The following is a 24845-nucleotide window of genomic DNA, read 5'->3' as shown; positions in this document are numbered from 1 at the left end:
GAGGGAAGAGGGTGTGGAGAGCCTCCCTCACTTCCCCAGGGAAGTCTCCTCTGTCCCCTTCTTGCTGGGCATACCGGCTATGTGTCCCTTTACACACTCACTCTTCCCTTGAAATGCACCCATCTGTGTCCTTGTACCCTGCTCCCTATGGCCAGGCCAGCCCTGGGGGGCTGCCTCCTGTCCCAGGGAGTTTTCACAGAGTGGGAAGGACTAGGAGAACGTCATACAGCTGGGTCCCGGCTCTGCTCCGAGCTCTGCAGTCTTGGGCAAGCCACGAATCCTGAGTCTCCTCGATGGGATCATTGCAGGGATGAAATACGTGGACATGGTTTGTGCAAGGGCTCCCATGGGACATAGTGGGGGAGTGTATTTGGGCAGTGACCCACCCTGAGCTGCAGCAGTCCCTGAAGGCTGGTTTTTAGATCCTGCTGGAACACCGGCACTATCTGCTAAGGCAGCCCCTTCCCCAGTAGCTGGACTGCTAAAAATCTCTATCCACTGAAGCTGTAGGGCTGCCTTCACCCTGCCTCTGGTTCCTCAGACCTCCCTGCTCCCATTGCCCCGTGTAGAGATCTAGGGGTTGTGGCTGGTCCCAAGGCTGCCGTTCCCCAGCTGAGCCCTCCCTGCTCTTGCTCAGAGGACACGGCCTTCTTTTCCTTTCCACCCTTACCTCCTCCCCAGACACTGCCCTTGTCTGTCTGCATCCCTCCCCGAGGACCTGGAACAGAGCAAAACCGTCCCGTTCCCTGGCCTGAGTGATAGACCTCAGTTAATATGGCCCTGGGCAGCAAAGAGCTGTAGAAGCCGCACAACAGAGCATGTAAGGGCTGGGACTGCCCCGGCCTAGCCTCCCTTTCTGGAAATCAGAAACCCTGGGAGCAGAGCATGGGGGAGGCCATAAGGCCTGGAGGCATGAGGGCATCCATATTTTGGGAGGCTGTTTGGCTCTGGCCCACGCAGACTGCCAGCAGTCTGTGTGGACCAAGGCTCCTGGCATGGGCGTTTAACCCAGGAAGGCTTTCAGAGCCCTCCTTCCTGCAACAGAAGGCCCAGGCCACTCTGAAGAGGGCGGCTACACCATTTGATAGGACCATAGCTGGCCACATGCAGCCCAGGCTTATTTCTCTCGTGACCTTACACAACCCCAAGACCTCCAGGCTCTGGACCCCAGCCCCGGGCCCCTGGCATGTCAACTGCATGATTTTCCTCTGGGCAGCTGGGTGGCCAAGACACCCACTTGGGGTCAAGTGACTTGGCCCCACTGAGCCCCAGAAGGCACAGCTCCCTCCTAGCTCCCAGGATGGTAGTTGGGTCACAGGCTGTGTTCGAACACTCAGTACAACACCTGTACCCAGCAGGTTCCCAGGAGAGTCACTGCTGCTAACCTACCCTGTGTGTGTGCATGTGTGTGAGTGACTAAGAAGTCACATAAGCCCAGTGAGTAAATGTGCAGACTCAAGCCACACTGTCTGGGTTCTAGCCCCATGCCCTTGGGGTTGAGCTTAACCTCCTCTCTGTGCCCATAGGGTGGTTTATTAGAGGACTAAGTGAGTTACTTAGAACGCTTAGAAGACCGCTGACTACATAAACGTTAGCTGTAACTACCACCAGCATCATCAGTGTTGGGGTGAACAGCCAGCCCCCTAACCAGAGGATCCCTGCTTCCCCCTGTCCCCCCTTGCCTCTCTGCCCGCAGAGACTGCCCTCTGACTAACATTTTTCTTGAGAAAAGTAATTCATGACTTCACAGGCCATAATTAGAGACATCCCTGACCCGAGTGGCTGAGGGCCCCCGGCCCTGACTCACTCCCCAGCTAGAGTCAGGATGTGGCGTCTGGGCCATGGGGCCCGGGTCCCTTTCTGGGACTCTCCCGCCCCTCTCTAGGGCCTCCTCACCAGCTACTACAGCCCATGGCCAGAGGCGGTTGTCCGCGTAGAGAGAGGCCCCACAGCAGGCAGAGGCGGGCGACCCTGGCTCGCACACTGGGCCTGTCTGCCACCCCCCCCGCCGCTTCGAGCTGCCGGGATGTGTAGGTTGGGCCCTGTCCGTCAGAGTAACCAGAGACGGCAATTACAAAGTGCCTTTTATGAGCCAAGCAGTCTTTTAAGGACTTCTCTGTGTTAACTCTGTTACGCCTCATAGCAGTGGCATGAAGTCGGCCCTCTGCCCCCATTTTGCAGGAAAGGAAACTGAGACATGGAAGTATTCCCACCCAGTCACACAGTTGATAAGCAGCAGAACCCAGAGCTCTGACTCAGAGGCTGCAGCAGGGAGCCCCCTCCTGCCCCCTCACCTGGTGGAAAGGCCACAGGGATGCTGCCGGGGAAGAGGGAACTTTTCAAAATGTGTTCTTTGTTCTTAGGTGTTTTTCGTCATCCTAGGGCAGCCAGAAGCTCCAGATGCTGTTCGTAGTGACCCATCCGCTCCCCGCCCCCCCCCCCCCGGTAAAACACACGTGCCAGACTCTGGCGGAGGAAGGCATGCTGGGAAAACTGGAGAAGGGGAGGAGGAGGTTGGGGACACTTTCCGGGGACTCAGGGCTCCGAGTGCCCAGGCCAGCAGGGGAAAACTGGGGACACATCCGTGTGTAGGTCCAGCTGTCATCTGGATGGCTGTGCTGGGCCAGGCCCATCTCAAGAGGCCCACTGTGCACATGTGGAACTTTCTCAGGAAAGAGCCAGTCTCAGTCACTGTCTTTGCAGGAGGCTGGGGCTTTAAGGGACCCATCCCTCATGGAGCAGGACTCTGGGAGGGCAGGGGGTGGACCCTCTCGTACTGTCTCTCTCTCCAGGTAATCTACACCGTGACAGAGTGTGGGAATGGGGGCCACACTAGGCGGGGGGTGGCCCCGTGCTGGAAGTAGGCTTTGAGCTGGGACCAGAGTGTGGCCTCTTAGAACCAGACTACTCCCAAGTGAAGGGCAGTGGGGAGCTACAGGGTGGGGGTCTAGATTCAGACAGTCCGAAGCAGCTTTTAGCCAGTAGAGGAGTCATTTTGCTCTATTTCTGACAAGTGTCTGACCTGCTACAGCTTGCACACCTCCAGTGATAGAGAGCTCACCACCTCCTAAGCAGCCCTAACCACGTGAGAGTGTTGTCAGGTTGGGCAGACTTGGTCATGGTTCTGTCCATGGAAATCTGTTCCCTCTGCCTCTTGTCAGTCTGTCAGAGGCTTGATGGTAGACATCCTCGCTTGCTCCCCTCTGGCTGCTTTTCTCCTGGCCAGGCAGTCCAAGCTTTTGGTTGAGAGGTGGTTTCCAGACCTGGAGGTTTATTCCTGGCATACTGTAATTTTGGGGGTTGGCAAGTAGGGTTCATGCCACGCGCCAGCTGGGGTCAGTCACGTGGAACTCTGGGTTGGAAGATGTGCAGGAAGGAGTCTGTGATCCATTAGCAATGTCGGCCAGCAGAAAGTGGGGCAAGCAAGTGCCCCCGCTTTGTGATCTGCACTCTGGGGCTCCAGACAGTCCATGCAGCACCGAGACACAGTCCTCTGCTGTGTTCTGACACCTGTAGCAGCCGCAGGGCTGTTGTGGCTTCTGGTTTTGTATTAATTCGTGGTGGTGACTGGCTTCCCAGCTGCGTCACAGCATCGGCTCATGTTAAACTTATAGTCAGCCAAAAAAATCTTGTCTTTCTCCGAAGAACAGCCATCAAACCAATCTTCCCCCTGGGCTTGACATTGTTTCCATTATATGGATATATAAGTAATTTAAATCAATCCCTGTTGACGGGCATTTAAATTATTTCCAAATGTTTCTAATTAGAACCAACACTGCGGTGAAATTCCTTGTATTTATCTCTTCGCAGATTCGCTGGTTTCCTTAGCGTGAATATCTAGCAGAGGGATTACTAGACCAGGAGCCTCTTCGGAGAGTGCTGGGGAATGGCCACCTAACTGTCATAGAATGTTCCAGAAACTCTAAACTGTCAGGGACTGTCAGGCCCTTGGAACGGGTGCCCGCCCCACTCCCTGATTTGCATATGGCCCAGGCATCTGAGAGAGACCCCTGAATGCTGTTGTGTGGCGTAGGACCCACTAGAGAGTGTTGAGGCCTGGCTGATGGATGCAAGTTGTGGAAGAAGCTTCTGCAGAGGAGCTGACCTGGTGATGAGACATTGAGCTGCAGCTGGGAAACCGCCGTGGTGAAGAAGCAGTGTGCAGGGTGGGCTGCTGGTGCAGGAGGCTCTGGGGGGGTGGGGGGGTGGGCCGGGGCTGGTGGTTCCCTGACCCCCAGCTCCCTGCTGTGTCAGGTGTGGACATCATATAAAGCAAAGATCTCTGAGGTGTCTGATCTGCTGTGGGGAGGGAGGACAGCAAGAGGGCTGTTCTGTTCACACTCCCCAGGGAAGGAACTGGGGGGCACAGCCGAGTACTAAGCAAGAGGGGGGCGAGGGGTTCAGGGTGTTGCAGTAAGTAAAACATCTTTACAGTTTCTTCCAGAGCTTCTGCCGCATCGAGTGGACTTGATCACTGTTTCTAGCTAGTACTCTGAAAAAGTTACATCAACTTAAACTTCTGAAATGCCTGTTGCTGCCCATACCCGTCAACCCTGGGCATTCTCACTTGAAAAAAAAATGATCTTTCTGTGAACGAGCTGTCTGGCTCGGATTAAGAAAAGACTCTCTTTTTATGTCTAATAGCATGTAGCTTCTGATTATCCTCTGGCTTACAGCGGGTTCTTAAACTTCATGCAAGCACTCACGCACTTCTCGCTTTTGTCCACTCCTGTTCCAGAGGGCAGTGTCCTTGGCAGGGTCATCGCTGTCCGCAGGAGGTTGGCCTGGCCATTTCGGTTCCGATCAGGGTGGTCTGAGGCTGGTGGTGATTCTGGTGGGGTGGAAGGCCTGCCCCATGCACCAGGCAAGGGGATACTGTTCGTGTAGATTTCACAGGACTTGGTGGCAGACTGAGTGGGGCAGGGCGGGAGCTGCCTATGTGGGAGGGACTGAAGAGATGACAGCCAGGATCCCGGCTTGGGTCACTGCGTAAGGATGGAGAAAGATAACTGGTTTGGGGCACATGGGAGGTCTGGCAGGGATGCTGTAAGAAGCTGTTCCAGGACTCAGCCAACAGCAGGCATGGGGAAATGCCCTCCCTCACTTGGCAAGTATTTCCTGAGCACTGTTAGCCAGGCACATAAGTTAGCACTTGGGAAACATCAGTAAGCAAAACAGAAAAATTACCTTCACCCTTATAGAACTTATGTACTGACTTGGGAGACAGACAACAAACCAAAAAACATGATAAATATATTATGTGTTTTGAAGTGATGATCATCATTGAAGATTTAAAAAAAAAAAGAAAAGAAAAACAAAGCAAAGCAAAGAAAGAGACCAGGAATCTTGAGGGGGAGAGAGCTGTGATTTTAAATCTGGCGATAGCAGAGACAAGGGGAAGAGTGTTCCCAGACGGAGAGAACAGCCAGTGCAAAGACCCTGAGGCAGGAGTGTGCCTGACCCCTTTGAGCGGAGAGAAAGGAAGCCAGTGAGTCAGGAAGTCAGAATGAGCAAGGCGTGGGGGAAAAGAGCCAAGATGAGAGCAGCCAAGGTCAGGCGTTCAAGGACATTGCAAGGACAGTGTCTTCTAAGTGTGATGGGACTGAGGAAGGAACTCGATATTCTGGGGGTTTTTTGTTTAGTTTTGTTTTAAAGATTTTATTTATTTATTTGACAGACAGAGATCACAAGTAGGCAGAGAGGCAGGCGGTGGGGGTAGGGGAGCAGGCTTCCCGCTGAGCAGGGAGCCCGATGCGGGACTCGATCCCAGGACCCTGAGATCATGACCTGAGCCGAAGGCAGAGGCTTAACCCACTGAGCCACCCAGGTGCCCTCGATATTCTATTTTATCGGAGTCATTGTGGTAGCCATGGGAAAGAGAGAGGCAGGGGGACCGTTGAGGAGGCTGTTGTGATAATCCAGAGAGCAGTGATGGTGGTCTGGACCATCTGCTGAGAAGTGGGAGAGCCTGGGTATGTTTGGACTATAGGGCTGATAGGAGAGAGGAGACCAGAGTTGGCATCATGGTGAAGAGAAAGGCTGCAGGTGACCATCAGACCCCTTTACTTGGCTGTGAGGGGAGGCTTGGCCCTCTTTCCCTAGCATGTTCTAGAACCTCCTGCCTTAAGAGAGTTGGGAGCAGGGTAATGCTCAGAGCCGGAATCCTGGGACTGGCACAGCCCAGAAAGTGCTTGCTTCCCACCAGCCACCTATGTCCCTGTCATGTCAGGACCCACGCTGACATCCTGCTCGTGACCCCAGCCATCGAGATAGCCAGGCTCTTCCCTACTACCAGGCAACATACAGCCCTTGAGTTCAGTAGCTTCTCACTTGCTTCTCTTCCCTCAGCCCCTTCTGCCCCAAACCACAGCCACCAGGGAATGACAACAACCGACCAGATTCACAGACTGACCCCCGCCCCGTCCCCACTGCTGTCAGGAAGAATGCTCCTTTGCCTGTTCACTGTTACTCTGAGGCCCAGCGGGCAAGGCCTAGGTAGAGGGTTGGATCCCCCCGCTCCCTGACGGAGCCACCGTGAGGCACGACAGAAGGGCTTCCTGCTCTGAGGACTTGCACAGAGACCGCCCCTCAATTTCCCTGTGTTTCTGTAAACTCGGGGTTGTGAGACTATTTTAAAACCTTCTGAGCAGAGCCCCGGCTGCTCATCTTCAAGGATGAGATTTTGTTTCCTGTCAGCCTCTTGCTCGGAAAAACAGACTCTGCCCCTGACTGAAGCGTTTCCAGTATGGGGGGTGTGAGGGTGGAAATACTTCCTTATGAGATGCTCACAGGGTGCCCAGAAAAGGTGAGGCAGGGAGACGCCTGAGCCTGGAGCGAAGGCGGGGGCTTTGGGTCGCCTTTCTGTGGGTGGACTTGCTTTATTGACTGCCTACAGGTCTGACAGGGGAGTCCCTCTCTCTTTCATACAACTATGGATCAAGCCATCAAGTATTTATTGTGAAATATCGCTCTAAGTTTTATCCAAAGAATGGGAGAATTTTTAGCTCCGCTGGTCCCCATCCTTCTCCCCGTCTTTCTCCCCCTCGCAGATACGCGGGCCCAAAGGAGACTGCTCTTGGGCAACTGATGTCAGGAGAGTCTTAAAGGGTGGATATTCCTCTGACACCTTAAAAGCATCTGGTCCATCCCACATGGATAATGGACAGGGAGACAGGCCTTGAAATGAGGGGCGACCCACCCTGATTTGCCGCCAGATGAAGGCAGAGCGCTCAGAGCTCCTCCCCCAGGAAAGACCTTTGTCACACTTAAGCTTCTGGGGAGCAGGAGGGGCCGTCCTCTGTCACAGGATACCCACAGCCTGTTCTCAGAGGCCAGAGCCAATTGGTGGAGCGGAAGTCCTATACTATTCTTGAACTCCAAGTTGGAAGGCAAGTGCAGGGATGTGCAGCCCATCCCTGGCTCGGGGCAGAATTGGAACCACAGGGCAGGCTCCTTCCCTCCGCCTCCACTCTGAGTCTGCCTCCCCCAGGAGTCCGTGAACAGTCCCATTCGACACTCACAGGGCGGCACTGCCAGGCCTTGTGACGTTGACTGGAAGCAGAGCTGGGCAGAGGGTAGACCACTTGTTCCCAAGGCTGTCACACCCAGCGTGTTGCCATTGGTCTGAAGACAGGACCATGGAGGAAGGACTACAGCCTGGGAAGGGGAGCTGTGTTCCCTTCTCTCTGCTGGGCCCCTTCCAGTGAGACCCCTGCCCTGGCCCCAGGGATCAGAGGGTCTTTAAAGGTTGAGTGATACCCTGCAAGGACAGGAAAATGGCAAGGCTTGACCAGAGAGGCTGCTAGATGCTGTGTTAGACACAGCCTTGCCTCTTTGTGCTATACTGAAAAGCAGTCTGCAACAGGAGCCCATGTCTGTTTTCTGAGTTCCTGAGTTTGGGATAAGTAAGCCAGCCAGTCCCTCTCTGTCCCCCCAGTCTAGCTCTAGTTGAGAGGGAGGTGTCTGCATCCTGGGGATGAGGCTCAACGAGGTGGAGGGGTGCACACACACCCCCCACCAAATCTTGGAATCCCACAACTTGGGCTTTGACCTCAACTCACCCACTCACTACCTGTGCAGGCAGGTCTCTGTACCTCTGTGGGCCTCAGTTTCCCCACCTGGAAAAGGGGGGTTAGTAATTCTTTCTTTGCAGACTAATTTAAGATTTTAAAAAAGAAAAATGTACGTATAACACTGTATTCATTCCCAAGCCCACCATAACCAGGACCACAGACTGGGCAGCTTAAACAACAGACATTTATTTTCTCACTGTTCTGGAGGCCCCAAGTCCAGTATCAAGGTGTCGGCAGGGCTGGTGCCATTGAGGCCTCTGTCCTTGGTGTGTAGATGGCCGCCTTCTCCCTGTGCCCTCACATGGTCGTCCCTCTGTGCATGTCTGGGTCCTCATCTCCTCTTCTTAGAAGGACATCAGTCTTGTTGGATTAGGACCCCGATGGACCTCATTAACCTAACTATCTCTTTGAAGACTGTCTCCCCCACATTCTGAAGTACTGGGGGTTAGGACTTAAAAAGATACAAATTCTGGGGGGACACGGCTCAGCCCCTAACCCCCCCCCAGTGCCTGACCCCTAAGTAGGTATGTAGTAAGGAGTCACTTTCATCAATGTCTTTTTAAAATAAGAACAGAAGGTACAAAAATCAGTGGTTTACTTAAGTCAGGTGGTGGGAATGAGGGAGAGAAGGGGACCGGATCCATTTAGCTGCTCAGCAGATTTTCACTGACCCTCTCCTGCCATGGGCCAGGCCCTGCTGTAGGCCCTACAGTGCACATCATGTGTCCAACCTCTGCCCTCGCAAAGCTGAGGTCCTCACGTAGGAGACGGACAGTGAGCAAAATCAATCAGTGAAGTGTGTCAGAGGCCAGCCAGCGGCGTGGGGGAAGCTGTGGGGCTGCCTCCTACCTGTGGCCCCCTCCCACCTTCCGGCTCCCTGTCGGGCCCTGGGGTCTGATCTCCCACTCACAGGAGGCCTCTCTCGTCTCTCTGTCCCCTGCAGCGTGGAGGGCGAGGCCCCCAGCAGCGAGACCGGCACGTCGCTGGACAGCCCATCGGCCTACCACCAGGGCCCCCTAGCACCTGCTTCCAGTCTGAGCCCCGACCGCTACGAGCACGCGTCGGTGGGAGCCTATGGGCTGTACTCGGGGCCGCCGGGGCAGCAGCAGCGCACACGGAGGCCCAAACTGCAGCACTCGACCTCCATCCTGCGCAAGCAGGCCGAGGAGGAGGCCATCAAGCGCTCGAGGTCACTGTCTGAGAGCTATGAGCTCTCCTCCGACCTGCAGGACAAGCAGGTAGGCGGGGCCCGCCTTGGGAGCAGGTTGGGGGCTAGGGGACAGGCAGCCAGGTGGCTCTGGCTGGAGACGGTTGCCAGGGCCTTTGCTGGGCCGGCCTGAGGCTGCAGGAGGCTCAGCTCTCCCACAGTCTGACGTCCACTCAGGTGCACCTGTGCTATGAACATGGCCTTCACCTCTGCCCAGGGTCCCCTTCTTGCTCTGCCCGACCCGCGGAGGCACCCCAAACGAAGGGACTAGGGTGTCAGGACTTGGGTCTCCGCCCCCCTCCCTGTCCCTATGGCCATGCACACAGGTTCAGTGGCCAGACACTGAGTATCTGAGGTCCCAGGGGACACCTGAACCTTAGATAGTCCTCAGGAGGAGTCCCCGAGGAGAAGGGCAGGAGGTCAGTGTACAACATAAATAGAACATGCTCCGAAAAGAACACCAAGCCTGTCCACAGCCCGCAGGCGAGGTTGCTTTATGTCCCCTTTGGGTTCCAGTCTGTTCTCGTGGGAAACGGCCACACTGAAGGCCTGCTTCCTCCCGCAGACCCACCGTGGGGTTGGCACCCATGTGCCAGGAGGGCGAGGAAGGTGCATGGCCTGCCCGCCTGGCTGGGCTCCAGGGAAGGACTAAAGATAGCCTCCTGGGTTGAGGGAGAGGCCTGTCCCAGCTGGCTGGGGGTGGGGAGCAGAGGGAATGAGCGATTCACTGGAGGGGAGGGGGGACAGAGAGCATCGCATTGAGGACCTCCCGAGTACAGGCCCCTAGGAGACCCTTGAGTAAGAATTCTTGGGTGAAACTGAAGGGACGTTTCTGGCTTCAGGAGACCCTCAGGCTATGGCAAGCAGCTGTGTAGATGTACAGGGGCTGGGGGGGTCAGACTTATCTGTCCAGCTTCCCGCAGCTCCCGGGCCATCTCCTTATGAGTCCTAGGTGGTCACATCGACCCCTCACCTTGCCACCCTCTGTTTGCTCCTATTTGTCTTTTGCGGAGCAGCAGTCTGGGCCAGTCATGGCACCTGACTTCCGGGAACCATGTGGGTAACTGCCCAAAGTGGGTCTTTCCTCCTCTCAACCCTCTGCCCCCAACAAAGTCTCCTACCAGCCCCCTCCTCTCCCTGTCCTCAGGCTACCTATCTCACCCCTGATTCTCTCCATCCTTCTACAGATGGCCCCCTGTTGGGCTGTGGGAGCGGAAACCGCCCCCATCCCACTACCCATCGTGGCACTCGGCTCCGTGGCCAGGCCTACCACAGGGGAAGACCACCTCTGTTCCATTGATCACTTACACCCACATCCAAAGTGAATCAGAAGCAGTTGATAGTAAAAGACCTCCAGCAGAAGCGCTGGGAAACAGAAGTGAGAAAGTCGAAGACCTCACAGAGGCCTATGGAGATAAACCTTGGGTTCATAGGCCTTACTGGGGCCACAGCTGGTCATTCTGATCCCATGCATGTTCGCCAAATACCCAGTGTGTGCCAGACACTGTGCTGGGTGCTGGGGAGTCCACAGTGGACAGGGTGAGGCCCCAGCTCTTGAGCTGACACTTTGGTCCAGGAGATGGTCCCATGAGCAAGTTAGCAATAAAGACAGTTTAATTCCAGAGCGTGATACAAACCCCAGAGATCACGAAATAGGGGGAAGAAGTGGTGGCTGTGGGAGGTGACAGCATTGGATAAAGGGGGGTGGGGAAGGCCTCCTCAAGGTGGCCATCTGAACTGAGCGTTTGAAGGAAGTGGCCTTCCAGGAAGCAGTAACCCCAGGTGCAAAGGCCCTGAGGCAGAACAAGGGTGGCAAGGAAGAGGTGGTGAAAAGATGAGAGGACCACTGAGCTGTTGAGCTTCCCGGTAATGAAAGCAAGAATGGGAACAGGACAGATTACATGGGAACTGCCCGATGAAAGTAGGGTACACAATCCCATGAAGATTAAAGCCAGGTAAGCAAAGTCTCATTTAATGAAGGGAGCCCTTTGGCTTCAGGGCCTCTGCACCTTCTGGTGGTTTCCTATCAAAGAGAGCAGGAGTCCTGAGTCATCAGAGCTGCTAGTTCTGCTTTGTGGAAGGGTGTTCCTCTCTGTTCCCTGTCCCTCCCCTGCTGTTGAGACGCATCCTTTTAAAGGGAGAGGGAGGGCTAGGGGTCACCTCCGCGTCACGTTACTTCCCAGAGCCTCTGTCCTCCGAGAAGGGGGATCCCAGGGATACTCTACAGGCTGGAGGTCCTGTGAATATCAGGTGAAGGCGACATACAGCAGGTGAGCACATATAAATTGGATTCCCTCCCCTGCACCCCAGTAGATTTTCAGGCTGGGCCTTGGGTCCGTTGTGGCCCAGGAGGAGGAATCACCACCATGAGTCTGGGGATTGTGTAAGAGCAGGCCTGGGTCAGTGTGTGTCCTTCAGGGAAGACCAGGAAGGAGGGACTGAGCGGGGCTTTGATGGCAACACAGAGCCAATTCCTGCCTTTCCAAGGTCCCTCTTCATCCCCCCTCACCCTTCCCCCAGATTTGGGGAGCTGGTCTCAGACAAACAGGGTCACTGCCTGATTGTCCAGGCCCCCAGTCAGCAAGGGAGAAAGAGCCCTGAGTGAGTCCTGGGCCTACGCCAGTGGCCCTGGTATCATGACTCTGCCCCCAAAGGCGACATGAGGGGGGCCTGGCTATCGGCCTTGAAGGGCGGAGGAGGGGGGCTTCCCAGAGCTCAGCCTTGGGCCCTTTATCGGCCCCGTCGGCTTTCAGAGCTCCACTCAAAACCCTCAAAAAACAGAGTCTGCTTACAGATGTGGAAGTGAGGTCATCTCTTTGGATGGTGTTCAGTAACTTCAGGGCAAGAGAAAAAACAGACCCACCCTGGCTGACTCTGGGCCCAGAAAAGTCATTTTGATCCACCCCCCTCCCCCAACATGCACACACACTACCCTCTCCTGCTATGAAGGGAGCCGCTCTCCCCAGCCTGCTGCTCCCTCTCCCACAGGCCCCAGAGAGCTGGCGCTTTCAGTGTCCGGGGGGAGCCGGTGTCCCTGACGTGGGTGGCCTCCCAGAGCCAGGAAGTGAGGGGACCAGGACCGGCACCAGGGTACATGAAGCCCCAAGCCCTCTGTTCCTGGCCCGCCCCACAGTGGCTCTGAGCGACCCTCTCCCCCAACTCAGGCCATAGTGTGGATTTGTTCGGTGTCTGGTTTTCTTTCAGTTAGGTGTGTGTATCTGTCTGGTTCCCTGAGGAGAAGGACCTTATCTTCGCTTCTGGAGGGCAGGGACCTTATCTCTCTGTGCCACCAGCTTTGGTGTGATGCCCAGCACAGCATAGGCAGGTGGGGTCTAGAAAGGCCAGGGGGTGGTGCTTTGCCTCCTTGGCACAAGTGTGCTTTCTTCCTAAAGGCCTCAGGCCTCTCCTGGCCCCTTCATCAGGCACCCCCTCTGCCCAACAGCCCAAGAGCCCTGGCTTGGTGGAGAAGCCATTTGCTTATCTTGAATTTTCTTTGCTTCCTACAGGGTAGCCTCCTACTTTACGGGCATCTTTTCACTCAGGAGCGAGGCACAGGGAGCAGTCCTCAGGGTTGTCCTTGATCACCAAGGGCTGGAGTGAGCCTTGGGGCTTTGAGAGTCTGGTTGTCACACGGGGGAGTCCCAGACAGTGCCACCTGCCTATAGCCCGGCCCCGTCTCTGTACCTCACCACGAAGAGGGGCCATTGGAACCTGGGGTGGCAGAATGAGTGCGTGCTCTGGAGTCTGGAGGCCTCTGCTTCTGAGCTGGTCACTTCTCTGGGCCTCAGTCTCCCCATCTGTCCAGTGAGGGGAGTCGAGGACCCCCCAAACCATAAACATCTTCCAGAAACGCAGCTGAGGGTCTTCTAGGCCCAGCTGTCCCTGTGCTTGGCATGAGCTAAGCTGTTGTGTCCATCTCATCAGGTGCTCACCACAGTCCTACAAGATGGGGCTGAGTACCATCCCCACTTTACAGATGAGGAAATAGGAAATGCACGGCCCCAAGGCTTGCTCAGAGTGGCACAGCTAATGAGGGGCAGGGCTAGGCTTAGAGCCCAGGCATGTGACCTTGAAGCCTGCCCCCAACTAAAGTGATTATTTCAGGCCTCCCTGAAACTCAGTGACACCCCCCACCACCTCCACTAGCTGGTAAGAGCACGAGGTCACTGCTGTAAAGAGGAAGTGAGTCCCGAAGCCTGGCACCAAGGGTCCGGGTCCAGGATCTCACTGAAACCTTTGGCTGGTCCCTTAACCTGCTCATGCTTCAGGTTCCTCCCCTCTGGAGGGGCTGCCTGTTCCTCCTCCAGCATCTTGCTAGTTTCATTAAAGCCCAGGCCACAAAACATGCTGGGGCCAAAGGCTTCTGTGTCCAAAGAAATTTGGAAACGCTCCACCTTTCAAAGGTTCTGGGAGGTTGTGCAGGGAACATCCTTGCTTTCCCTTCAACAGGGGGTTTCTCCATCTTCTTGGACCCGGGGAACCCCTGTTCTGGACAACCCCATGAGCTTGCCTCCGTGGTTGTCATAACCAACTTTGGGATGTGCCTTTCTGGCTGCTGCAGCCACGGAGCTGGGCGGCGGACGTGACCGTGGGTGGGTGTGGTGCTGTGCCAGTGGCGCACGGGACTGAGCGCACACGGGGCTGAGCTCACTGATGTCCTGTCCTGCCCCCAACCAGGTGGAGATGCTAGAACGCAAGTATGGGGGCCGCCTCGTGACCCGCCATGCGGCTCGCACCATCCAGACGGCCTTCCGCCAATACCAGATGAACAAGAACTTTGAGCGCCTACGTAGCTCCATGTCGGAGAACCGCATGTCACGCCGCATCGTGCTGTCCAACATGAGGATGCAGTTCTCCTTCGAGGGCCCAGAGAAAGTGCACAGCTCCTACTTCGAGGGCAAGCAGGTCTCCGTGACCGATGATGGCTCTCAGCTCGGGGCCCTGGTGCCGTCGGAGTGCGGCGACCTTGGCGAGCCTCCCACCCTCAAGTCTCCCGCCCCATCCAGCGATTTCGCGGACGCCATCACGGAGCTGGAGGATGCCTTCTCGAGGCAGGTGAAGTCCCTGGCTGAGTCCATCGACGACGCCCTCAATTGCCGCAGCCTGCACGCCGAGGAGGCGCCAGCCCCCGACGCAGGGCGGGTCCGGGACGCCGAGCCCAAGCCGGCCCTGCACAGCGTGGACCACCACAAACTGGATGAGATGACGGCCTCGTACAGTGATGTCACCCTGTACATCGACGAGGAGGAGCTGTCACCGCCCCTGCCCCTCTCGCAGGCGGGGCACCGGCCGCCCAGCACGGAGTCGGACCTACGGCTGCGGGCTGGGGGCGCTGCGCAGGACTACTGGGCTCTGGCCCACAAGGACGACAAGGGGGACACGGACACCAGCTGCCGGAGCACACCGTCGCTCGAGCGGCCAGAGCAGCGGCTGCGGGTGGAGCACCTCCCGCTGCTCACCATTGAGCCACCCAGCGACAGCTCCGTGGACCTCAGCGACCGCTCGGACCGTGGCTCGCTCAAGAGGCAGAGCGCCTATGAACGCAGCCTGGGCGGGCCGCAGGGCAGCCCCAAGCACGGCCCTCTGGGCGGCCCCCCCAAGAGCCTCCCCCGGGAGGAGCCGGAGTTGCGGTCCCGGCCCCCCCGGCCCCTGGACAGCCACCTGGCCATCAACGGCTCGGCCAACAGGCAGAGCAAGTCGGAGTCCGACTACTCGGATGGGGACAATGACAGCATCAACAGCACATCCAACTCCAACGACACCATCAACTGCAGCTCTGAGTCGTCGTCCCGGGACAGCCTGAGGGAGCAGACGCTCAGCAAGCAGACCTACCACAAGGAGACCCGCAACAGCTGGGACTCCCCTGCCTTCAGCAACGATGTCATCCGCAAGAGGCACTATCGCATCGGCCTCAATCTCTTCAACAAGTGAGTGCCTGCCGGCCCTGCAGGAGCACATGGGGAGGGCCTTGCTCTCATACCCTAGGGCCTTTGCACACACTGAGGGTTTAAAAGCATATGTATGAGGGTGGGGCCTTGTGCTAGCTGGGCCTCTGGCAGCATCTGGCACAGCGATGCTGTCGTAGAGGAGATTGGATCCTGGTGAGTGGTGGGCCCGGCCCCCCGACCCGAGGGCCCTGCCCTGGGGAGAGCAGAGGCTCACAGGCTGAGCAGCAGCCAAATGAGGAGTTTGTCTGTGACAGAGCAACACAGGGACAGGAGTTCAGGGCCCTGTGAGCACCTAGAGCAGCACCCAGCGCACAGTAGCTTCTCAGGAAACATGAATGTGAAGGCTGATGGCGCTGCGTAATGTGCCCAGTTGGGAACACTAGGCTCGGGGGTTTGGATTGGCTTCGCTGGGTGACAAGGGGCACGAAGGTCTTTGGGCAAGTGCGTGATGGGGTCCATGTCTGAGCAAGATCTCCTAGGGCTGGGGCAGGCTCAGCTATCAGGGGCACGCGTTGGGGGAAGCAGGACAGAGACGGGCTAACAGAAGTCTCAGCAAGGTCCCTGTGCTAGATGTGTGAATTGGGTCTGTTGAGGGACCGCTCCCCGCCAGGAGTTCTAGAAAGGTGCTGTGGGGGCAGTCCTGAGAGCCGATGTAAGGAGGGAGACGGGTATTTAAAGCAGGCTATTCTTAGCATGGCCGAAAATAGCAAGCGGAAGGGGAGGAGGGCCGCACACTCCCTTGGAAGGGACGCCGGCAGGCTCTGGTTATTAAACATCGTATTTCACATCCCTCTGGGATTGGGGCTCATCGGACGTCAGCCTGGAGCTGACTCTTCCAAGGTTGGGGACACAGCCAGACTGCCCGGTAGCAACTGACAGGCATCCGCTGCACTTTCCCACTCTCTGCTTCCTCTCCGAGATGGAGGGAGGCTTGGGGGGCACTTTTGAGCCATCCCCACTAACAGGTGGAAGTGCTGCACTGTCTCGGGGGACTCAGAGGCCTGTCCCTGGAGGGAGAGTATAGGGAACAGGACATTTACATGCAAGCAGTCGGCAGGCTCTGGGTCGCTGGTCCTCACTCAGCTGAGAACTTCGAGTCTCAAGGACCTTGCATCTGCCTGGGGGCTCTCTCCTGAGACTCCCATCAACTCATGGCTCACGTAGGGACAGCCTCACCGCTGCACGAGCTGTGGCCAGCCAGCACGTTAGCCGAAAGGACCATATTCTGCTGAGCCCATCCTGAGCTCTGTCCCAGAAGTCTGTCTGCTCCCACCCACTTCTGGGCACAGCCAACTCCCCCAGATCTTCAAAGACCCAGGCCAGGGCCCTCCTGGGCAGGGGGCTGAACCGACCTGGGGGCTCACTTAGTGCCCGAGCCCACCACATCCCTGATATGGGGGTACCAGCTGTGTCGACAGGTGGAGGCCAGAAAAAAACAGTCCCTCCACCAACCAGCGTTGGTCTGTGTAGATGCTCTTTAGCTCTGTTTTTAGTTATGGGTGTGGTACGGGACTATATTCCCCGTGGAAAATGAAAGTCTTCCAGTTAGGATAACATTCCCTTAGGCTCTTGTCGTTTTTGGAGTCTCTCCTCCCAGATCTTCACTCCATGCATGTGTGCGCTCTTAGGAACCACAGACAACCATGGCTCAGAGCACAGCTCCCAAGCCAGACTGCCCGGGCCCACAGCCTGGCCTTCCGTCTGTACAGTGTTTCTGGGCCCAATAGTGTCCACCTCACAGGGTGTGAGTTGTAAGGAAGCAGGTATGTGAAGTGTTTGGAGCAGCGCCTGGCACCGAGGAAGCCCTTTCCGAGTATTAGGTGCTGCCGCTGTGGCCTCGCTGACATTATCTGGGGCTTGGGGTTGTGGACGTCATCTTACTGGGATATTACTGCACAGCTTGCTGGTGGAGATCCAGGCCCACCACCCCCCCCGCGCCCCGCCCCACCCCCATCAGTATGCATGGGCCACCTCCCTCCCTCCTGCTGCTCTGTAGTGGTCCCTGGTGTGGGGCTAGCCATATGATTGACCTGGCCCCTTGCTTCCACTTCCTCGTAATTACCAACCATAGAGGACAAGAAGTGTCTTTACATACACTCTCAAGAGAGTCTATAGAGAAGCTAGCTAAAAGCAGAATTATGGAGGCTTAGGTAGGCACGTTTTTTCACTGGAAACTTACCCTTTAAAGGGGAGCTCTATCCATTTCCTCTCTCTGCTGCTGGATCTGAGAGGTCCTCGTTCTCCCACATGCTTGGCAATACTGTGTTCTCTCCCCACCCCCAATCAAAGGGCAGACATAGTTGTCTCTTGGTCTTTTTAGTTTGCATTTCCCAGCATCTAAAATGGAGCAATAGAGCATCTGTATGTGTCTTTTTTTCTTTTTTTTTAAGTAATCTGTACACCCAACATGGGGTTGAACTTATAACCTTGAAATCGAGAGTCACATGCTTCATTGACTCAGCCAGACAGGGGCCCCCAGTTCATATTCTTGGCTCATTTTCTTCTCTCAGGCTATTTGTCATGTTGATTTACCAGTAGTTCTTTATTTGTTGTGGATACTGATACTTTGTAATTAGAAACATTTTCTGTCTGTCATTTGTCTTTAAAATTGTTTTCTTTTGAGCTATAATTCACAGTATCCTAAAATTCACCCTTATAAAGTGTACGGTTCAGTGGTTCTCAGATATATGTCTTTTAACTTTGTGCTTTTTCATCTAACAAAAGTGCTTGTAATTTTTTGTGTTTTTAAAATTGAGATCATTGCCATCCAACATCAGTTTCAGGTGTACTAGGTAATGATTCCATTTTTTATATATATTGCAAAATGATGACAAGAAGTTGTTACCATCCCTCACCACATGTAGTTACAATTTGTTTTTTCTTGCCACGAGACTTTTAAGATCTACTGTCTTGGCAACTTTCAAGTAAACAATCCAGTATTATTAAGCACAGTCACCATGCTGTACAGGAAGGTTTTAATTTTAATTAGCTAAATTGGTATTTTCTTGTTTCATTTCTTTGGCTTTTCATGTTATTTATTTTAAAAAGGGCTCTGCCCAGGGACACCTGGGTGGCTCAGTTGGTTAGGTGTCCAACTCTTGATCTCAACTCAGGTAACAATCTCTGGGTCGTGAGTTCAAGCCCTACATTGGGCTCCACGCTGGGCATGAAGCCTACATTAAAAATAGTAATAATTAAAAGGGGCCTTGCTCCAAATCATCAATACAGTGATAATTATAATAATAAAAATTAAAAGGGGCTCTGCCCCAAATCATAAATAGCTTTAAAAAAAAATTTTTTTTTTCAGTGTATTTCCATGCCCTTTAGGACTTTAAGCTGAAATTTGTTTTGGAGAGGAGAAGCACACAAAGTGAGGGGTCCAACCTTTTTTTTTTTTTTAAGATTTTATTTATCTGTCAAAGAGGGACAGGGAGCACAGGCAGGGGGACCAGCAGGCAGAGGAAGAAGCAGGCTCCCCGCTGAGCAAGAAGCCCAATGTGGGACTTGATCCCAGAACCCTGGGATTTTGACCTGAGTTGAAGCCAGGCACCCAACCATCTAAGCCACCCAGGCACCCCCCAACTTCTATTATTCTGTAGAGCTTAGCCAGTTGTTTGCAAACAATTTATTCAACAATCTGTCCTTTCTTCATGGACTTGAAGTCCCATCTAATTCCTCATGAATGGGACCTTTTCATTCATTCAGCAGCTATTTCTTGAGCGCCTGCCACACACCAGGCTGTGTTTCAGGGGCCCGGGACAGATCAGGGAACAGAACGAAGATGCTTGTAAAGCTCCACGTTAACCGTTACAGGGCCTGTCCGTTCCTCCACGAGCAGCAGACTTGGGGTCTCGTGCGTTTGCTTATTAGGGCAAAACCCCTTCCTTTGGGCTTCATAAAAATTGTCTTGGCTGTTTCGGGTGGGAATCTTCCACATGGGTTTTGGAATCCGCTCACTAAGACCCATGAGCCACCCGGCCAACCTGTCACCAGTGTTGCCTTCAGCTCCGAGACTCACTTGGGGGAGCCTGTGTGTTTCCAGTGCTGCTGTCCAGCCACAGGGTGGCTACTGAGGTTAAAGTTCAGAGAAACAACACAAATCCAGTGCCCCCGGCACTCACTAGCCACCGTGCAGGTGCTCACGGGCCACATGTGGCCCCTGTGCCTGACAGCACAGATCTGGTGCAGTTTGGCCGCCCCAGACTGTGTTCATGGACAGCGCTGATCTAGAGCACTGAGGGACAGGCAGCGGCAAGTCTGGCTTCACACAGGGCGTGGGGCAGAGTGGGACAGCGGGCCCACAGTGGCAGGTGCTGATGCACATCGTGGGAAACATGTCCCCAGCCTCCCACCCAGGCCCACCCTGCCCTCCAGATAGCTGTCAGTTCCCACCCTCTTCCAGTAGTAGGCTTTCCCGACACAGAACCTCAGCCGCCCCCCCATCCCCAGATCGGGTACAGGGAGGATCTGAATGAGGAACCCAAAGTGGACAAGCGAGCCCGCGAGTGGGGAGGAAAAACAAAATAGGAGACCCGAGAACATTAGGGAGGTGGGCAGGGAGGGGCATCCCTGGGGCCCCTGGAGGAGGCAGCAGTCTGCCTGACATCCAGATGTTCCCCCAAGCACCTGCTCTTCACAGGCCCCAGGCTGCTCATGGAGCTCATGGCCCCAGAGGGAGGGTGGGGGTCCAGGAACTAGAGGCAAGAGCTTTTTAGCCCCAGCTCTGCCACACATCAGCTGCAGGGACATGGCAACTCCTTGCACTCTTGGAGCCTTGCCGCCTACATCTGGAAAATGGGTACAAGGTTCCTGCCTCCCAGGGCCTGGTGAGGATTAGAGGAAGTGAAACCGAGAAATTTTCCTGGGGCCCACTAGCAAGGAGGAGCTTCTGGGTGGTAGCTGGGGCTGCTGTGCCCAGAGCAAAGGGTTGGGGGCTTCCAGGAACACGGGCTACAGGAGGACCCCGCAGGTGGTTTGGTGGACAGAACAGTCAGAGGTCATGGCGGTGGCTGATAGTTCTCTGTGCTTAGTGTGTGCTGGACACTGTTCTACAAGTTTTCTTGCTGGGGGGTAGAGACTCTTATTAACCCCACTGTACAGATGGGTGGACTGAGGTCCCAAGAGGGTCACCTGTCTGAGGTCACACAGCCAGCAGGTGGGCCAGCAGGAACTCTCACCGCCTCACCCGGCTCCACGTGGGAATGGCTGCTACATGTGTGGCCCCGTGCCCCCTCATCAGCTCACTGGGCCACAGAGGTGAATGGAGAGCTCAGGAGGAAAAGCCACACCACCCAGAGGAGGCCACACGGCCCTGGAGAGGTCATCCTTGGGCCACCACAGCGCTAGGAGCCCGGGTCAGTACCCCAACAGCCCTAATGGGGTCCCCTGTTCCTGTGTTTCACACATGGGCTCAGGGATATGGGTCTCCTTGCGTCATTCTCCTCTTTCATGCCTCTCACTCTGACAAGAGCCCAGGTGACTGTAGCCCAGGCCAGTTTTGTCCAGGTATACCTGGCCAGACCTCTCCCACCTCTGAAAGAGTGTGCTCATCCCCAGAGCTCCCCTGTGATTAAACAGGTACTCCCATCCCGGGAGTGATCGCCCCGACTCTGAGGAGCATGTAGGTTAGGGCCTCAACAACCACTTGGTGTGACGATATACTCTTGCTTGGGCTGGGAGCTGTTCAAGGGGCCCTCTGAGGTCCCTTCCACCTATGGCCCAGCCCCTGGTGCCTGCCAGGTGCTTCCATGGTGTCATTCCTTTCTGCAGAGGGGAGGTGGAGAGCCCTGGTATGAGTCTGGGGTGCTCCGGGATTTCACCCTTCCTGCATCCCTGGACAGTCACCTGTTCTCCACCTGCGTGGGAATCAGGCTCAGAGGCTACAGAGCTGGGCCAGCCTCTCTCAGTGAGCCGAAGAGCTGTGGGTGGGCTCCTGATCGGTAGCCCAACTCTGTGCTCCTCATGCGTGACGTAGTGAGAACACCAGTGATGACAGCCAGCCCATATAAACACGTATGAGGTCCCAGGCGCTGCGCGAAACACTTCCACGTGCATCAGCTCACTGAATCCTCCTGGTGACCCCGTGACACTTGGCTCTAGGGAGCCAGGGCTCAGAGAGGTCAGGTGCTAGCTCGAGGCCACAGAGCCAGACATGCTGGCTCCAGGGTTCCGGCGAGCTATTCGCCGTTGCTGGTAGTGCTGACAGTTGACAGATCAGCTCTCTTCGGAGCACTTTGAGCTACTCAGAAGGAAGCCGGCTTTCCATTCCCCTGGAATCCAGCCCGTGGCCCTCACCACTCTCATGGCCCTAGCAGTCCCTAGCTGCCTCGTGGGTCCGGGGTATCTGGTGCTCAGTTTCTCGGGAAAGAAAACCAAGCCAAGGCAGGCCCCACAGGGCAGCCGGCCGTGATGCAGGGTGATTCCTCCACCTTGTCTCTGCAGTAAAGACAAGCCCCGTTCAGCTTGGGCTCCCGGCATCAGGAAGAGCTTTGTAAAAACCAGAGCTGCATGAAATTGTCTGAAGAGGCAGTGAGCTTGCTGGCCCTGGAAGTATGTAAGCAGAGGGAAGGTGATCATTCCTTCATAGGCCGCTGGGGGCATTTGAGCCCGGATCACTGAATTGAAGGACGCTTCCAGGCACACAGGGGTCCAAGTACCAAACTTGGTGAGTCCTTCCTCCCGTGGTCAGCTGAGACGTTCCGGGGACGGCTCGGCCCCCTGACCGCAGAGGATCCGCGGGCCCTGCAGGTAAACAGACCCTGTGTTGGTCTCTGTTCATCAGGGCCTTCTCCGCTGCAAGCGACAGGAACCCAATGAGACTGGTGGAAGCAGAGGTCTTACTGGGTCTGGATCTGGAAAGCTGTTGGGCATCTCACGGCCATTTTCTCCCCAGAGCTCCCTGCCAGTGCCCCACCAGGGCAGGAGGCCTGCCAGCTATCCCCAGCCCAGGGTCCAGCCTCACAGCAGCCCTGGCAGGAAGAGAGCTGCTCCTCTCTCGTCGGCTCCTGCTGGCTTGCTCCAGACTGCTCATGGTGGTCAGGAGGATCAGGGGCTCTGAGTGGCCAGGTTGGGAATGAGGTCAGCCCATGGGCTCAGGGGGACAAAGTGGGTGGGGTGGGAAATCCAGAGGCTGGCTCGCTGCCGACCACTCACACTTCTGTCTGCAGTGGCTCGGGTAACTAGAAAGGACAGGAGAAGCCTGTAGACCCCTGCTGGGATGAGAGCCTGCAGAGCACTCTGCTGGGGCTCCAGCAAGTGGGTGAACCGTGAGCACGGTGCCCGCCCTGTAACCACCCTCCCTGGGGCCCCGCCAGCTCAGTGTCCCCACTGACTGCTCGCAGCCCAGGGACAGGTGGTGACCATGAGAGCTGCCCCTGGTGGGGTCTGCAGGCGCTTGCCTGGCACAACCAAGTCTGAATCAGCAGCTGACGTGGAACAAAGCCGGACCCGCCTGGCGGCCCACAGCAGGGCCAAGCCTTGACCTCTCCCACTCCAGCCTGTCCTGCTAAAGCTTTTCAAGGACCCGTTACGGTGGGGCCCAGAGCGCAGAGGCAGGTCAGGTGCAGATGGCACAAATGTCCCCCTCGGCACCTGTTGACGCTGGGCCCTTAGAGAAACAAGCTGGCCCAGCAGCTGGATAGACGGGCTTTTCAGCAGCAGGGAGGGTGGGGAGGGCAGAGTGAAACTTTGTGGAGCTTCTTGGAGCAGAGGAATGGGTTGAGACTCCTGGCACGCTTTCTGTCGCCTGGCCCCCTGGACGCCAGTTATTTGACCTTTCTGTGCCTTCTTTGCATTATAAGTTAAATATGGCTTTTGCGTTGGCCATTCTTTCCAGCGGGGTCCCTCTTCCCAGCTCCCAGTTCAGTGCTACCTCCCCAGGGAGGCCGTTCCAGGTCATCCCTCCCGCCCCTTCCAGCCGAAGTCCACGCCTTCTCCAGGTTCCCGTGTACTGCTTTGGTTTACTTCTGCTTGTTGCTGACCCTCCTCTTGGAGCCATAGGACTGGCAATATTTTTGAAGGCTCAGGGGCATTGACTCATTTAACCTTCATAGTACCTCTGCCGTCTGCACCATCACTGGCACCATTATTCAGACAGGAAAGCTGAGGCACGGGGGAATTAAGTAACTCGTCCAGGTCACCCAGCCTGTAAGTGGAGCCTGGGTTTGAGCCTCTGGCTCCAGAGAACATACCTGTGATTCCTGTGCTGGGAGTATTTTGGGGAGTTTATGGGAGTATCCGGGAGTTTATGTTCCTCCTTTACCACGCTCCAGCTAGGGTGTTTTTCAAGGATAGAGACTATGTTGGTTTTTCATGGGGTTCTTGGTGTTTGTTTGTTTGTTTATTTCTTTATAAGATTTTATTTATTTGTCAGAGAGAGAGAGAGCACAAGCAGGCAGAGCGGCAGAGGAAGAGGAAGAAGCAGGCTCCCCGCTGAGCAGGGAGCCCAGTGCAGGGTTTGATCCCAGGATCCTGGGATCATGACCTGAGCCAAAGGCAGATGCTTAACTGACTGAATCACCCAGGCGTCCCTAGGGATGGGGACTTTGGGCCACAGGCCTGCCAGCACAACCCCAGGCCCAGAAGAGGTACTCGATAGATGTTTGTGCAATGAATGAAGATGTGAATCCAGGGGCAGAAAGCCCGGATCTTGTCCTGCAGGGTTTTCGAGGCCCTGGAAGGTTTTAAAACAGGGTGCTGGTGATGCCGGCAAAGGCATGCCTTCCCCAGGGCACGTTTTGTTCTTCTTCTGTTGGGTGAGCTCTGTGTAAGCCAGGCCCTTGCTGAACCCAAGGATAGGAGCCAAAGGACCCCAGTCTGTGTCATTTTCAGTCCTTAGGGCCTGGGGTTCCAGACAGAAGTCCCACAGCACTCTCATAATGAAGGGAATGGAAAGCCACAGCTGGGGAGGGAAACAGAGCCCCATCACTGTGTCTGTGCCTTGGGGTGGAACCAGATGCCCCAGGACCCAGCTTCATAGCCAGACTCCCCCTTCTTTGCCAGTCTGGGTGGGCTCTGGCATGCTGACACAGCACAGCTTAATTCCTCTGTCGCATCAGCATCTGTCACAGGCTGGCCAGGTGCTGTGCGCACCAAGTCTCTCAGGGACTGGAGAGCAGGGACGTCCTTTCACAGTGGGCTCCCTGGTTCCCTGTGGCAAGGGAAGGCGCCATAGGGATCACACGGCTCCCAGAGGAAGAGCCACGCATCCCTTCTTTCACAGTGCATTGGCCATGGTATGTCACCTGGTCCCCTAAGTGCCGCAAGGGTGGGCAGCACTAATGACTCCTCCCCATGCACCCCTTCACCCAGCAGGTCACTGTGTGTGACATTTAGCAAGACCTTGAGTCAGCGTGGAGCTCTGCAAGGGAGCAGGTGGATCTAGGAGGCCTGGCAGGGCCCCCAAGAGCACACTCGGGGCCTCACTGCACGTTGAGGTAGACAGGACCAGCAAGGTCTCCACAGGCCGGGAACTCACATCCTCGGACGTCCAGCGCACCAGCTGAAGAGGATGGTGAAGGCCAGACCACTCGCCTTCATAAAGCCATCCAGAGGCTTCCTTGGAGAACCATGTTCATCCTGACCTTGGACCCCCGGCCTGGACCGCACCTCCGACCCCAG

General features: G+C 55.9%; 1 protein-coding gene across 3 annotated transcripts in view; it reads left to right on the top strand.

The window, feature by feature from the left end:
• Window positions 1-24845, top strand: part of IQSEC1 (IQ motif and Sec7 domain ArfGEF 1) — a 69371-nt gene that overhangs the window by 17636 nt on the left and 26890 nt on the right. For all 3 annotated transcript variants that reach the window (XM_080812363.1, XM_080812362.1, XM_080812364.1), the window contains exons 2-3: window positions 9016-9310; window positions 13957-15206. In XM_080812363.1, coding sequence (XP_080668489.1) covers window positions 9016-9310; window positions 13957-15206 — 1545 coding nt within the window. The remainder of the gene's footprint in view (window positions 1-9015; window positions 9311-13956; window positions 15207-24845) is intronic.

This window comes from Martes martes (assembly GCF_963455335.1).
Source record: "Martes martes genome assembly, chromosome: 1".
Lineage (NCBI taxonomy): Eukaryota > Metazoa > Chordata > Mammalia > Carnivora > Mustelidae > Martes > Martes martes.
The sequence above is the reverse complement of the archived record's forward strand: the minus strand, read 5'-3'. Positions and strand labels throughout refer to the sequence as shown.